The sequence below is a fragment of the Orycteropus afer genome, unplaced genomic scaffold (genome assembly GCF_000298275.1).
Source record: "Orycteropus afer afer isolate SDZICR_OR568_19922 unplaced genomic scaffold, OryAfe1.0 scaffold00009, whole genome shotgun sequence".
Lineage (NCBI taxonomy): Eukaryota > Metazoa > Chordata > Mammalia > Tubulidentata > Orycteropodidae > Orycteropus > Orycteropus afer.
In genome coordinates, this window is record NW_006921596.1 from 14757256 (window position 1) to 14772660 (window position 15405).

A 15405-nucleotide genomic window follows, 5' to 3' on the forward strand; every position below is an offset into this window, starting at 1 on the left:
GTAAAACAAAATTGGAAGACACACAGTTCCCAATTTCAACACTTACTACAAAGCCACAGTAATCAGAGCAGTATGTACTAGCATAAGAAGCAATGGAATAGAATTGACAATCCAGTAATAAACCCAGGTGTTTATGGCTAATTGATTTTTTTGCAAGGTTGGTAAGCTCCTTCAATGGAAAGAATATTCTTTTCAAAAATTGATGTTGTTTGTACAATAATGTTAATTGAAACATTATTTACAATAGCCAAAAAGTAGAAACAACCCAAGTATCCTTCAGCAGAGGAACAGAAACAGAATGTGGTGTATCTGCACAATGGTATATTATTCAGTCAAAGATACCGTTTGATGCATCCTATAACATGATAAATCTTGAAACATTGTAATAAGTGAAATAAATCAGCCATAAAAGGATAAATATTGTATGATCCCACATATAAGAAATATCTAGAATAGGTAAAAGCATAGAGAAAAATGTTGACTAATGGTTATCATGGGTTCAGGGGAGGATGGAATTGGAATTTACTATTCAAGGTATATTAAGTTTCCATTTGGAGTGATGAGAACTTTTGGAAATGGGTTGTTGTTATTATGTGCTGTCGAGTCAAACCCGACTCATAGCGACCCCTCCTTGGGTTTCCGAGGCAGTATCACTACAGAAGTAGGATTGCCCAACCTTCCTTCCGAGGAGTGGCTGGTGGGTTTGAACCACCAGCCGTCTGGTTAGCAGGCAAGTGTCTTAGCCACTATGCTACCAGAACTCCCTTGGAAATGGGTAGTGGTTATGATTACACAACGTAGTGTATGTAATTAATGTGTTTGAACTGTAAACTTACAAATGTTTCAGATGGTAAATAGGACTGCCCCATAGGGTTTCCAAGGCTTTCCACATTTTTCTGTCACAGAGCAGCTGGAAGGATCCAACCACTGACTTTTCAGGTAGCAGCCAAGTGCTTAACCACTGTTCTGCTTACCTAATGCCGCTCTGACAAGAATATGCCACAAATAGGATGGCCTTAACAAATAGGAGTTTATTCTCTTACAATTTTGAGGCTTTAAGTCCAAGTTAAAGTGCCAGGCTCTAAGGGCTGGGTGAAAGTCCCTCAGCCTTGGGCTTCAGATCTGCCTACAGCTCCTGGCCCACTGAAGCTAGAGGCTTTATTTCACTCAGACAGCTGCTGGCTGCTGAGGCTGCCAAGCCCAAGTTTGACAAGTAAAATGGCACAGTCCTGATGTTACCAAACCACACAGCAGGCCATTAATTCAAGTCCATAGAAAGTCCCAAGGTCGGTAGAGCATGGCAGGCTGCTGAACAATGACATGGCTACATGCAGGGTCCAAGCGTGCCATGAGCTAGAGACTATCCCCAAGGCTTCTCCTTATATACAGGAAGCAGACCACATCCCAAAAGCAGTTACTCAACTGCTTGTGGTGGATCCCACCATGGGATTGAGATTGCCAGTCTCATCATGGGGAATAACTAAACTACCACCTACCCAGCCACTCAACTAGCCCCAGCCAAGTTGACAAACAGATTTAACTACCACAATCACTATGCCATCAGGGTTCCCTCACAAACACATACATATACATAACAGGTAAGAGCATGAATTTTTGATACCTGGGTTTGAATCTTGATCCTACTAACCAGCTGGCTTTAGGCAAATTATATGACTTCACTGAGGCTCAGTTCCTTCATTTGAAAAACATAAATAATACTGTTTCACCAGGATGAAGTAAAAGTTAGAAGAAAATACATATTTAGAGCATTTGCACAGTTGTTGGCATATGATATAGCATAACAGTACTTGGTATAACACGTTTGCTGTAGGGGCAAGGACGCAGTATCTTCTGACATCCTTTAACTACCCAAGAGAAAGACAGACTCACCATCAGCAGCCCAAGGCCTGTTCTTATGAGGCCCAACATTTCACCACCCTCCAGCCCTCTTACTAACCTTGACAACAGCAGTCCCTCCCACAGCACCCATCAGCTCTCTGCTGTATTCAATAATTCATTGCAGTGGCCACACGGAACTCGCAGATTCTGGGGTTTATAAGGGAAGCAACATGCTATGATTCAAGTTCAGGAATACACTCAGTCTCTCTCAGTCTCTGTCTCTAAGATGGCTTATTTGAAGCCTGGCAGAGTAGCAAAACTAACCAATCCCAATATCAGAATACTACACACTTGAGAGGAGCTCTGGTAGTGTAGTGCCTAAGGCACTTGACTGTTAACCAGAAGGCTGGTGCTTCAACCCACCAGCCACTCCTCAGAAGGAAGGTTAGGCAATCTACTTCTATAGTGATTGATACTGCCTCAGAAGCCCAAGGAGGAGTTGCCATGAGTCAGGTCTGACTCCACAGCACATAACAACAACAACACACTTGATAGAGAACGAACTTTCCCAGATAACTTTATGGTGCCCCAGGTAGATGACTTTAACAAGCAGCTTACTCAGTTGCTCATGGCAAAGTAGGAGTTACAAAGACTATGACTAGAAAAGCCATACCATGTAATTTACTATACCACAATGTTCCAAAGTATGTATGAACGTATCTCACTGCACCTGTTGGCATATCATAACTTAATGTTTATTATGTGCCAGGCACTATGCTAAGGCACTTGAAATACCTCATTTTACTTTGATAAAACCCTCTGAGGGAAGTATTATTGTTACCCCATTTTATAAATCAAAGAGATTTACTGATTTACTCAGGTTCACATAACTAGTAAGTCTAACTCAAAAGGGTATACTTTTAACTAGCTATGCTGTCTATCCAACATAGTAAGTGTACAGTAAACCTAAGTTACTCATTCATAGCCTTATACATTTAAATTTTATATTACTGTAGTCTGTTTGAGGTGATACTTTTTAAGAGAATCATAAACATTGTTGAAAGTGGTTCAGAGAATACCGTATTTTGAAGAAATTAACTGTCAGGCCCCAAATAAAAGCAAGAAATAATCATTTGCCTCTTTAGTAGTAAGTATTTAACAGTGTTTTGTTTTGTTTTATTTTGTTTACAGGTTGGAGGTGCATTTGCTCCCCCACTGAAAGATTTATGTAGATTCCTGAAAGAAAATTCAGAATATGGAGTAGCTCCTGAATGGGGAGATGTTGTTAAGCAGTCTGTGAGTATTTTATGAATACTAACTTAGTCATCATTTTGAAAAATAAATATTATTTAATTATATCTTAGATTGAACTTTCAGTTAAAGAATGAATAGAATATTTAATGAACATATGCCAATGTTTTTTACTTCATAATTTTTATTTTACAGAACACATTGCGGATTTCTCACTTGCTTGTTGCATTAAATATAGAACCAGTATATACTGATATATTTTTATTTTAACTTCTAAGATACTGTTTGAACAATACCACAAAGAATAGTAAAAAAAAAAATGTGGGCAAAGAAATATATGTAAGGATATTCTTCATGGTATTAAAAGAAAATACTTGTTGCTGGTGAGTTGATTGCAACTCACGTCAAACAATGTTACAGTGTAGAATTGTTCATAGGATTTTCTTAGCCATAATCTTTATGAAAGTAGATCACTAGGCCTTTTTTCCACAGTGCTGCTGGGTGGGTTCAAACCAGCAACCTTCATTTAATAGTCGAGTGCAAACCATTTTTGTCACCCAGGGACCAGTGTTCATGATATAGCAGTAAAAAACTGGGAATAAACTAATGTTGTATATAACTGTTTTAAAAAATTATATCTTAAAAACATCTAATGACAAAAGAGAAAGAGTTCACGATATATTAAATGAGTGTTAAAGGCTAACTTTTTGGAAAATGCTGTATACACAATAGCTTTTATTTTTATAGATGTCTGAATGACAAAGGCAGACTATAGTATGATTCCAGTTTTTTAATTTAGAAAGAGAGATGGGGAGAATTGAATAATGTATATGTATGTACATGACAAAAATGAAGAACACACCCTGAAATGTTAGCAATAATTATATCTGAATGATGAGATTTTAGATGATTTTTTTCCTTATATTATTTTTTCTCATGTTTTCTGCAATGAGCACTAATATTTTTTAATAGAACAAATAAGGTAATCCGTTCAAAGCAAAGAAAACAAGTAGTCCCATAGATTGCTTAATCCACTGTCTAGAGCAAGACTGTCACAATTGATAGCCATGTAGTACCTAAGGCATTTAACTGCTAACCAGAATGCTGGTGGTTCAAACCCACCAGCCACTCCTCGGAAGGAAGACTGAGCAATCTACTTCCGTAAAGATGCCACCTCAGAAACCCAAGGAGGGGTTGCTAGGAGTCAGAACCAGCTCGATGGCAGTGGGTTTGTTTTTTTCCTGTTTTTGGTAGGCACTTGTCTATATTTTAAAACTACATATGTAGCTTGCTTTGTTTTGTTTTGTTTTTTTTTAATTGGACAACACTAGTCTAAATGTTCAAAACTTCTAAAACATCTGGAAAATAATGGAACCCCAGAAAATCATGGGAGAATTATAAGAAAGTAGCATAGATTGTTGTCTGTTGTGCTGGACTCAATGATTCAGTCTGCAGGTACTGTTGCTGTTCTTAAGCCAAGTGATTTTTCCTGCTCTTGAGTATATTGTGCAGCTTGGCTCTACCTCCCTTATTCCCAAAGTTACAGTCAGAAGATTCCCAAGAGGCATCTCTGTTTAGCCTTAATCTTTCCCTTACTTCCTCCTCTTTTCCTTATTGCTCTTCCAAATTAGAAGGGGACCACTTATTCAGGTTATTAGAACAGGCACTGATATGAAACGTGTAAAGTTTATGAAAGTATTCATGAAAAAATGTCTCTGGGCTTTAGATTTTCTAGAACTATTCTACAAACTCATGCCTCCCACTGTGAAGGAGTGTCACAGAGTTCTTTCTATTTCTTACTCTACAGTGGAATGAAGAGTGGACGACCCTTCCAACCCTCTATTTAGGATAAAATTAAATAGGTTTTCTCTTTTATAATTGAGTATTTTATATCAGTACAGACTGAGTTTATGAATTACCTGTTATTAGTAGATTATTTGTATGACAGCTAATAGCTATTGATTTTATTTTTCACATAGCTTTTACTAACAACTATATATATAAATATATTTCAGGGATTTCTTCCAGAAAGTATGTATGAACGTATTCTCACTGGTCCTGTTGTAAGAGAGGAAGTAAGCAGGAGAGGGAGACGGCCTAAAAGTGGAATTTCGAAGGCTGCTGCCGCAGCAGCAGCAGCAGCAGCTGCAAATGCCACAAGTGTTTCGGGCAATCCTTTGTTAGCCAATGGATTACTTCCAGGTGTGGATCTGACAACTCTTCAGGCCTTACAACAAAACCTACAAAACTTGCAGTCACTGCAAGTAACTGCAGGGCTGATGGGAATGCCTCCTAACCTGTCTTCTGGAGGAGAAGCTAAAAACATGGCTGCCATGTTTCCCATGCTGCTGTCAGGAATGGCTGCATTACCAAATCTGTTGGGCATGGGAGGACTCCTTACAAAGCCTACAGAATCTGGGACAGAAGAGAAAAAGGGACATGACTCTAAGGAGCTAGAAGGAAAAAAAGAAAGGACAGAGAGCCAAAATTCAGAAAATGGTGGAGAAAACTCTGTATCAAGTTCTCCTTCAGCGTCCTCTTCTACTGCGTTAAATACAGCTGCAGCTGCCAACCCATTAGCTCTTAACCCACTGTTACTATCTAATATACTTTATCCAGGGATGCTTCTCACTCCAGGCCTTAATCTTCATATTCCAGCTTTGTCCCAGTCCAATACTTTTGATGTACAGAAAAACAAAAACAGTGACTTAAGCTCATCTAAGTCTGTAGAGGTAAAGGAAGAAGATTCCAGAGTCAGAGATCAGGTTGACAAAGGGGGAACTGAACCAAGTCCTCTCAATGAAAACAGCACAGATGAGGGTTCAGAGAAAGCCGATGCTTCGTCTGGATCTGATAGTACATCATCATCCTCTGAGGATTCAGATTCTAGTAATGAAGACTGATTCCTAGACTCTGCACTTAAATTATGAACTGATTTTGGATTCTTTTTCTTTAATTATTAATTGTAAATATCCCAGTGTTGAGTGCATCAGTAATTTACTGACCGAACATTTCAGTTATTTGTTTAGAAGTGCAAACTGCTTTCAGAGACGTTTTGCATGTAATATTTCTTAAGATTCATAAGTTTCTGAACTCGTATGTACTATCAAATACATAAAGGTGTAAAATTACAACAAATGGCATTATAATTTTGTTGGGGGTTAATTTTATGAAAATTATGCTCAATAAGAGTTGTATATTTAATATATTTGCAGTGGACACAGAATACTTTATGCATATTACTGATTTAATTTGAATATAGTTTTACAGCCTCCTTGACACCTATAATTTACAGATCAAAACTCAGCAATAATTTGGGCAGCTAATGAATGTCATGAAAGCTGTAGAATCTACATCACCATCCATTGCTTTAATTACATGAAAATGCTCTAGTGTTGTGATGCACTGCTGATGTTTCCAATTCAGGTACAAGTGTGTTTTAAAGAAGAAATAAGTTTCCCAATCAGCCAATTTAACTGGCTACCTGTTACCTCAGCTGAGTTAGTTTAGGAAGTTTACATTCGTTTCTAATTCTATACTTGTTTTCAGGGGTTTTTTAAACACATCCTATATATCATGTTAATCTGGCAAGAAATATGACTTGCTTTTTGCTGAGCTTAACTCTGATATCAGTGAAAGTAAGTCATAAAATAAGCTTGTGTCATGTGACTTTGGCACCCTATAGACATACTTATTTTTAACTTTTCCAAGTTTGGCCTCCTATTAGAAATAATTGTCTCTGATTGAGTAATGTCTGTTTCCAGGGTTCAGAAAAGGCAAACTCATGAATGCCACTGAAAAGAACTTTCAACACAGAATACTTCATGTCAAAGAAATCGTTTGTTTGCTTTATTTGTTTTTTATGTCATGAAAATCTTCCAGAATTAACAAATAGTGGTAAAGTAACGTGCAGATAGTCTAAGTTCATTTGAGTTTCTAAATGTAAGCAGAGTAAATGTGGCCCAGAATCAGTGTTGGGTTATCAGTTTATATTAAATACGCTGAGTTGCCCATTTTGAAAATGCACTTTGAATATCTCAAAAAGATGATATGTTACACCTGTAAACCACAAAAAAACGAAGCCAAAGGCTTCTGTTCAATTTCTTAGAACCCATTGCCATGTAAAATTTGTCCAGTATTTGATTTGTGATACAGTTTCTCCTCCTTAAGCTGCTATTAATCTGACAAGGTAGAGGTCCAGGTTAACCTTCATATACGTTTAAAACAATTAGAACTAAATTGGATTTAAAAATATTATTGACATTCTAAGGAGAGATAAAGCGTTAGCATTTTTCTGGTTCTCAAGTTAGTGAGTGATAAAGTTTGCAAGGGGATACATTCAAGGGGAAGATTTACCCCAATTCTCTTCCACACAAAAAATAGCTTTTAGTATGTTTTGATAGAACTCTGTTGCTTTGTCATGAATTAAGCAATTGCAATGGGTTTTACTAAGACCTTTACCAGTGAATTATGTTTCTGTATGTAAAATATTAACCCTTTTATTAGACAGACAGTGTTACATGTATTTACAAAATTATATGAGTTCCATTGGGATTGTGTTGATTTTTGTATTTTCCCAAAATAGTACTTTTAATTGATAGTCCTTTATTCAGTGTCTTAGCAATAGTAACTATAATGCCCATCCAGGAGAAGTGGGTAGTAATTCTTCATCATGAAAACGATATATTACATATTTAGTATCTTCCCTTTGCAGTATTGCACTTTTGTTTAACTAGAGTACACCTATAAAATCAGCCAAAGTTTTTCACAGTTCACTTAGTTTGCCAGTGGAGTATTTCAACACCATCCATTCTTTCCTTCCCTCCTTCCAATTCCACCCACCTGGTCTTTATTCCTCTTTCCCCAATTTAAAAAATAAGTAAGAATTAAATAATGATAATAATAAAAGCCCTAGATCTTGTCACTGAAATCTAATTTATATCAAATTTATGAAATAAAGTATTTTCCTAATTATGGTCAAGTGAATTTGGTTAACATCCTAAGTGATTCTCTTTCTATGTATTAAGGCAATTACAGTTTTCAAAGCATTAAGATTTATATTAACTTTAAACATTCTCTTGGGTTCCAAGACACTTCTATTTAGTATTCATTAGGGGAAAGTCCAGCTATCAGCTTTAAAAAAAATGCAAGTATGGTTGTGTAAAGTTAAGGATTATAAGGAAAAAAAAATCAATAGGATTACATAATACTAAAGTTGCAGTTGAAAGGATATCCAAGTATGTGTTCGTAGTTACTGAAAGAATTATAGCTGTTATTGCCTTGTATTTATAGCCCTTGTTTCAGGTTCATGATCCCAAGTCTTAGTCCAATTTTCCTTTTGGACATTTGCAATATTTACCAGTTGTGTTCTGTGTAGTCTGGATTTGCTTTCTGTAGTTGAGCAAACGTCTTAAAAGTCATTTGTAATTTATTAAATTACTTTCTATGATGTTCTATAGAGCAAATGGAAGTTTAATTATTTTTTATTAAACATATTCTTTGACTACCCATGATGTCAGCCTCTGTACATGACAGTACTTTTTTTTTAATTGAATTTTATATATAACTTATGTCATACCAGTTATGAAAGAGAGTAAACATTCCTTAAAAAGAAAGCATACTTTGGAAAAAGTTTTAAAACACAGGAATTGGCTGTAATTATATCCACAATATTATTAATGATGTTTATTTTTTCATTTTGATTTAATTGCTGGCCCATTGACATTGATAATCGCTCCCAAAAATAATTTTTGGAACACTAATTGTTAAATGCAGTTTTGCAGCCCAGTCCTTACCCTGTACCCAACATACATTATTTCCTCCAATTTTCTTTCCCTGATTCTTTCAATTAAATTCCAGAAAGAAGCAGAGATACACCTAACTCTTTTAGATATCTATTTTGGAAATCAGTGATCATTTTTTTCCACTGGACTTAAGAGATTTTCTTAATTTACTGCCATTTTTGGTAGTATTTTTTGTAAACTTTAAAGAAAGTTATTTTTCTTTTAATTACAAAAGTAAACCAGTGGAGTCTTATCATACATTCACTTAACTTGTACACATTCCCTTATGTTTTAAGCTTGGAAAGTCGTTTTTTCCTCTTTGTGTACAGAAATGAATGTAAACAAGCTAACTACTTCATCTAGTGCTTGCCCAGAGGAACGTCTAGTGCTGGAGGGAGAGCTGCTATGTTGGATCTTTCTAAGAGAAGCACATTAAGTACAAGATGTTGTGTATTTTGTGAGTTGCATGAGGGAAAGAGTGATTTTTTTTTACTACATGTAATACTTTATGCATTAATTTTATAAGTTAATCTCTACATAAATGCAACTCTAGTACATAAGCTACTTACTAAAAAAGGTGGGAAATGGCAAGGACAAATATATGACTCAATCCAGAGATACGTACTGTTAATGTGTCTAATCTTATTTTTTTGTGTTACATTTTTTATATAATCAGTCCTGTGTGAGGCAATAATATTTAGTGCACTGCTCTCAATATATTGACTTAAGTCAATAAATATTCTGCAACATGATTTTTAATACATAGCATTGTGCATACATATGGAATTTGTTTAACCATTTGCTTAAAAGTAGATATTTGGGTTTATAGGTACATTTTTGCATCCATACCTAATCCTTTCCTTAATTCCTGGAAATTTGTTTTGCTTTTTTAAATAATTTTGGTACATATCACCAACTTTACAATAAAGGATTAGTAGCAATTCATACTGCCATTAGCAGCATACATTTTGTGCATGCCTAATTATTGTATATTCTTACCAATACCATGTATTGTCTTTTTAAATAATCTTTACCAGATTAAGAGGCAAAAAAAAAAAAAAAAAGCTTGATTATTTTTAAAATTAACCTGTTGTTCTTTTTTCTAAAAATGAATGCAAATTATAGAATATTTGGGTAGGGGAAGCACAAATTAAACAAAAATCCCCCAAGATGCTGACATGCAGAGATAAATGTTAACCTTTTGGTCCCTGTTCTTTGCATGTGCATATTATATATTATTTTAGTAAGAACAGAATTATTCTTTAACATTTTTTTTCATTTACTATATGGTGATTATCTTTCCATGTCATTAAAAAATCTACAGAATTTTTAAGGGCTTTCTAATACAGGCAGTCCCCAGATTATGAACAAGTTCCGTTCCTAAATCTGCCTTTAAGTAGAATTTGTATATAAAACAGGTACATTTCGTATCTAACATCAGTTGTTGCTATATTGTTATGTGCTGTGCAGTCAGACCCGACTCATAGCGACCCCTCCTTGGGTTTCTGAGGCAGTATCACTACGGAAGTAGATTGCCCAACCTTCCTTCCGAGGAGTGGCTGGTGTGTTTGAACCGCCAGCCTTCTGGTTAGCAATCAAGTACCTTAGGCACTACGCTACCAGAGCTCTCAGCAGTCAGTCAAATGTTAATCTTCGTTTATAACTCAAAAACTCACTGTCATCGAATAGATTCCAACTCATAGCAACCCCTGTTGGGTTTCTGAGGTAGTAAATCTTTACAGAAGTAGATTGTCCCATCTTCCTTCCATGGAGTGGCTGGTGGGTTTGACCCACCAACCTTCTGGTTAGCAATCAAATGTCTTAGGCACTGCACCACAAGAGCCCCTTTCTTTCTGATCTTCCGTGAATAGTGTACCTTTAAGAAATATTTCCAGATACACTACAACATCTATAACATAATACAGTAATAATGTTTTGATGTGCATGTTGCAAAGTAGCACCCATTTATTATTACAAACTATTGTATATAGCGCAAATTTTTAATATAATAGGCTTTATGGGGGTTGATTCGTAGCTGCAAGTCATATGTAAATTGAACGTTTGTAACCCAGGGACTGCCTGTATCTCATATAGATACAATTTACTTAAAATCCTATTGAGCATTTTATGTTTTTTTCACTTTGAAACTTTCAGTTAAAACTTTGCATATATTTGATTCTTTCACTAGAATAAATTCCTAGATGTGAAACAATTGTATTCAAATTTTAAGACCAGTAAGATTGTGCTATTTCATACCCCAACAACAGATCACAAAACTACCTCCTTGACAATGCTGGGCATTAGAATTTTATTTTTTTTAATCTTTGTCAATCTTGTATGTAAAAATAGATTCTTGTTTTAATTATGTTTGTTTGGTTATTAGCAATAGAGGTCTTCTCATGAGGCCATTTATATTTCGTCAGCTGGGGCTTTATTACTCGTGCTCTTAAGTAGCAAATATTTTCCCCAACTTTCCTATTAATTTTGCTTATGTGAGTGTGTGATTTTGTCTTTTAGAGCCATTTGAGGGTTTCAGAGAAACTGTTCAGAATATACATAGAGTTCTCATACACCCCTTCTCCACCATACAGACTGTTCCTATTAACATCTTGCATTTGTGTGGTACATTTGTTAAAATTGATGAACTGATACTGATACACTGTTATTAAGTGAAATCTATAGTTTACCTTAGAAGTCTGTAGTTGACGTCATGGCTCACTCTTTGTGTTGTACAGTCTGCCCAATGGGTTCTCACAGATGCACAATGTCATGTCTGTATTAGAGAGAATAGTTTCACTGTCCTAAAATTGCTGTGTTCCACCTATCTATCCATGTCACTCCTCCCTGAACCCCTGGCAATCACTGATCTTTTAACTGTTTTGCCTTTTCCAGCATATCATATAGTTGAAATCATACAAGATATGACTTTTTCAGACTGGCTTCTTCCACTTAGCAATATACGTGTAAGGTTCCTCTGTATATTTTTATAGTTTGATAGCTCATTTATTTGTATTGTTGAATACTCCATTGTCTGGATGTACTTCAGTTTATTTAACCATCCATCTATTGATAACCATCTTGATGGCTTCCAATTTTGGCAGTTATGAATAAAGCTGCTATGCACATTTGTGTGCAGGTTTTTCACGTAGACGTGTATTTTCAACTCATTTGTTGTTACCATTGAGTTGATTCTGACTCAATGAAGAAACAAGTCCTGGGAGGTGAAGTCACTTGTCCACAGTAGTGGAGCTAAGAGTGACCCGCAGGCAGTCTAACTCAAGAGTCTATGCTGTCAACCCTCAAATGAAACTTTTTATTGTCTATTTAGGCAATGGCACTGACAGGACTTAGAGATTTGGTGGATGGGAAACATGAGAATGCCTCCCAGGTTTCTGGCTTGACCAACCAATTAAGCAATGGTTATTTTCCTGAGACTTAAAGAGGCTGAAGACAAAGCAGACTTTGTTTTTAACTTTTGATTGTGATTTGGGTGAAGATTTACAGAGCAACTTGGTTTTCCATTCAACAATTCATACACATTTTGTTTCGTGTCATTGATTGCAATCCCCACTATGTCACATCACTCTTCTCACTGCCTCTCTCTGTTTCCCATTTCCATTCCTCTTTTCCTAACCTTTCCTGCTTTCTGAACTTTGTCCTTGGGCAGATGCTGCCTTTTTGATCTCGAATGGATGAGTCTTCTAAGATTGCATCATTTCATGGTGATATTGTTCATCTTACAGATCTGCCTGTTATTGGCTAAAAGGAGAGCCATGAGGGTGAGTTCAGTCCCAGGCTTGCAGGGTGTCTGAGGACCACAGTCTCAGGGGTGCCACAAGTCTCCATCAGATCAGTAAGCCTAATCTTAACATACGATTTTGAGTTTCGTTCTGCATTTTTCTCCCACACTATGCAGGATCTTCTAATATTATCCCTTTCAGAGCATCAGTAGTGGCAGCCGGCCACCATATAGTTTTGATCTCAGGGTCATGGAGGCTGAGGTTTATACGGTCCATTAGTACTTTGGACTGATTGTTTCCATGCATCTTTGATTTTTTTTCACTCTTCTTATCTGTGGACTGGGAGAGACCAATTAGTTGCACCTTAGATGGCCACTCACAACCTTCTAAAATCCCAATGGCTACTCACCAATGTAGGATGTAGAATAATTTCTTTGTGGACTGTGTTGTGCCAACTGGCCTTGATGTCTTTAACACTACTGGGTCTGTAGGCCCAGAGACTCATTCTATCAAGGTGTTTGGCTATGGCTAGAACATTTGCATAACTCTGCCCCCTGTGTGCTCTACTATATTCATGGATATATTAGCAGCATGTTTAAATACATACGTAGACATATTCTCTGTCAAACCTGTATATCTTCGTGAGTATAGTGCCATTCTCCTTCCCCCACCTGTTCAGCTTAAGATGAAGCAGAGTTTGGAAGAAAGATTTTAAGTCTGTTTTGACATGTTCATTTTGAAGTGTCGTAGGCATGCAAGTAGAAATACTAAGTAGGCACTTTGGAGCTCAGAAGGCAGGTCTAACCTGGAGATGAATTTAGGACTCACGTAAATCAAAGCCAAGGGATGGATGAGATTGCCTCTGGAGAGAAAGTTAAATGCAAAGAAGAGGTCCAGGGACAGAGGCTTGGGAGAGCACCACCCTCACCCCCCCCCAAAAAAAAAAAAAGGAAATCAAGAGAGTGGTTTCATGGAGGCCAAAGCAAGTGACTAGTTTTAGTGGGAAACAGTATCAGTGTTGGATGCTGCTGAGGACAAGAATGAGGAGGATTGAAACATAACCATTGGATTTAAAGACAAGACTACTCATGGAGTGGTGAAAGGGGAATGTAGATTAGTGTCCCAGTTACTGGAAAACAAGGAAATGAGAGTGAGGTTAGGTAACTATTTCCTTCCCAGCCAACCCACCCTAGAGGTTGGGCTCTTCAAAGATACCTGAAATACAGGTTTTGGTTTATACGATGGGAATATGTTGAACAAGGGTGTAATTAAATGGTGAAGATTCCTGAGAAGATGAGACCCAAGACGTGAGCAGTGGATTCATCTTAGAGAGAACTGTCACTTCCTCCACTTTAAGAGGACAGGCGGCAGGAAGAACCAGGGATTTGTAAATCTGAATCATGTCTATCAACATCAAACATGCCTTTTTTCCTCCTCCCATCTTAATACACCACCACCACCACCACCCAAGCACCAAAAAACTCTCTTGACCTCATCTTCCTCTCCAGCTGCTGTACTGTTTTTCTGCTCTCTTTTGCAGCCAAACTCACGAGAATTATCTATATCCCATCACCTCTCCTCAAAATCCCTCTTAAGCCCAACTCAATCAGGTTTCCTCTCGCATTCTGCCAAAACTGCTCTTTCATGAACTATATCACTGCTTGTTACTGTTGTTGTTAGGTGCCATCAAGTCAGCTCCAACTCACAGCGACCCCATGTACAACAGCATGAAGCCCTGCCCAGAGCTGCGCCAGCCTCACAACCCTTGTTACACCTGAGCCCATCACTGCAGCCACTGTGCCCATACATCTTGGTGAGGGTCTTCCCCTTTTTTGCTGACCCTCCATTTTAACAAGCATGATATCCTTCTCCAACATCGTACTTCAGGATGGATCTTGAAACATTCTTTGTGACAATGAATGTGATGCCATGCCTCTTCAATTTGTCATTCCCAGCAGAGTAGATCATATGATTGATTCAAAATGGTCAAAACCAGTCAACTCACTAATGCCTAGGATATCGAGCTTCATGCATTCCATTTCATTTTTGACAACTTCCCATTTTCCTAGATTCATACTTCGTATATTCCATGTTCCAATTATTTATGGATGTTTGGAGCTGTTTCTTCCCATTTTTGAGTCATGCCGCATCAGCAAATGGAGGTTCCGAAAGCTTTATTCCATCCACGTCATTAAGGTCGGCTCTACTTTGAGGAGGCAGCTCTTCCCCAGTTGTATTTTGAGTACCTTCTGGCCTGAGGGGCTCATCTACTGGCATTATATTGGACAATGTTTCAGGGCTATTCATAAAGTTTTCCAGTAATGTATCAGAGAGTGTTTCACTGCTATTCATAAGGTTTTCACTGGCCAATTCTTTGAGAAGTGGATGGCCCCTTCCTTCTTCTGAGTCTGTCTTAGTCTGGAAGCTCTGCCGAAACTTGTCCACCATGGGTGACCCTGCTGGCATTTGAAATACCAGTGGCATAACCTCCAGCCTCACAGAAACATGCAAGCCACCACATTACAACAAACTGACAGCCAAGTGGGGGATCTCGTTACCAAGCCCAATATTCACTTGTCAGTCATTTTGTTTGACCCAATAATATCATTGGATGGCGGTGCTCACTCTCTTCCTCTTGATACGCTTCCCATCCAAGAGATACACAGTCTTCTTTTTTTTCAATTGTGATTTGGGTAAAAGTTTACAGAGTAAATTTACTTTCCATACAGAAGTTCACACACACTTTGTCTCATGACATTGACTACAATTTACCCCAATGCAACAGCTCCCCT

General features: G+C 37.3%; 1 protein-coding gene across 1 annotated transcript in view; it reads left to right on the forward strand.

Annotated features, from left to right (window-relative positions):
* Positions 1-5993, forward strand: part of CHD9 (chromodomain helicase DNA binding protein 9) — a 178760-nt gene extending 172767 nt beyond the window's left edge. The window contains exons 38-39 of the mRNA XM_042781796.1: positions 3031-3135; positions 5106-5993. Of these exons, the coding sequence (XP_042637730.1) occupies positions 3031-3135; positions 5106-5993 (993 nt within the window). The remainder of the gene's footprint in view (positions 1-3030; positions 3136-5105) is intronic.
* Positions 5994-15405: the final 9412 nt, after the last annotated feature.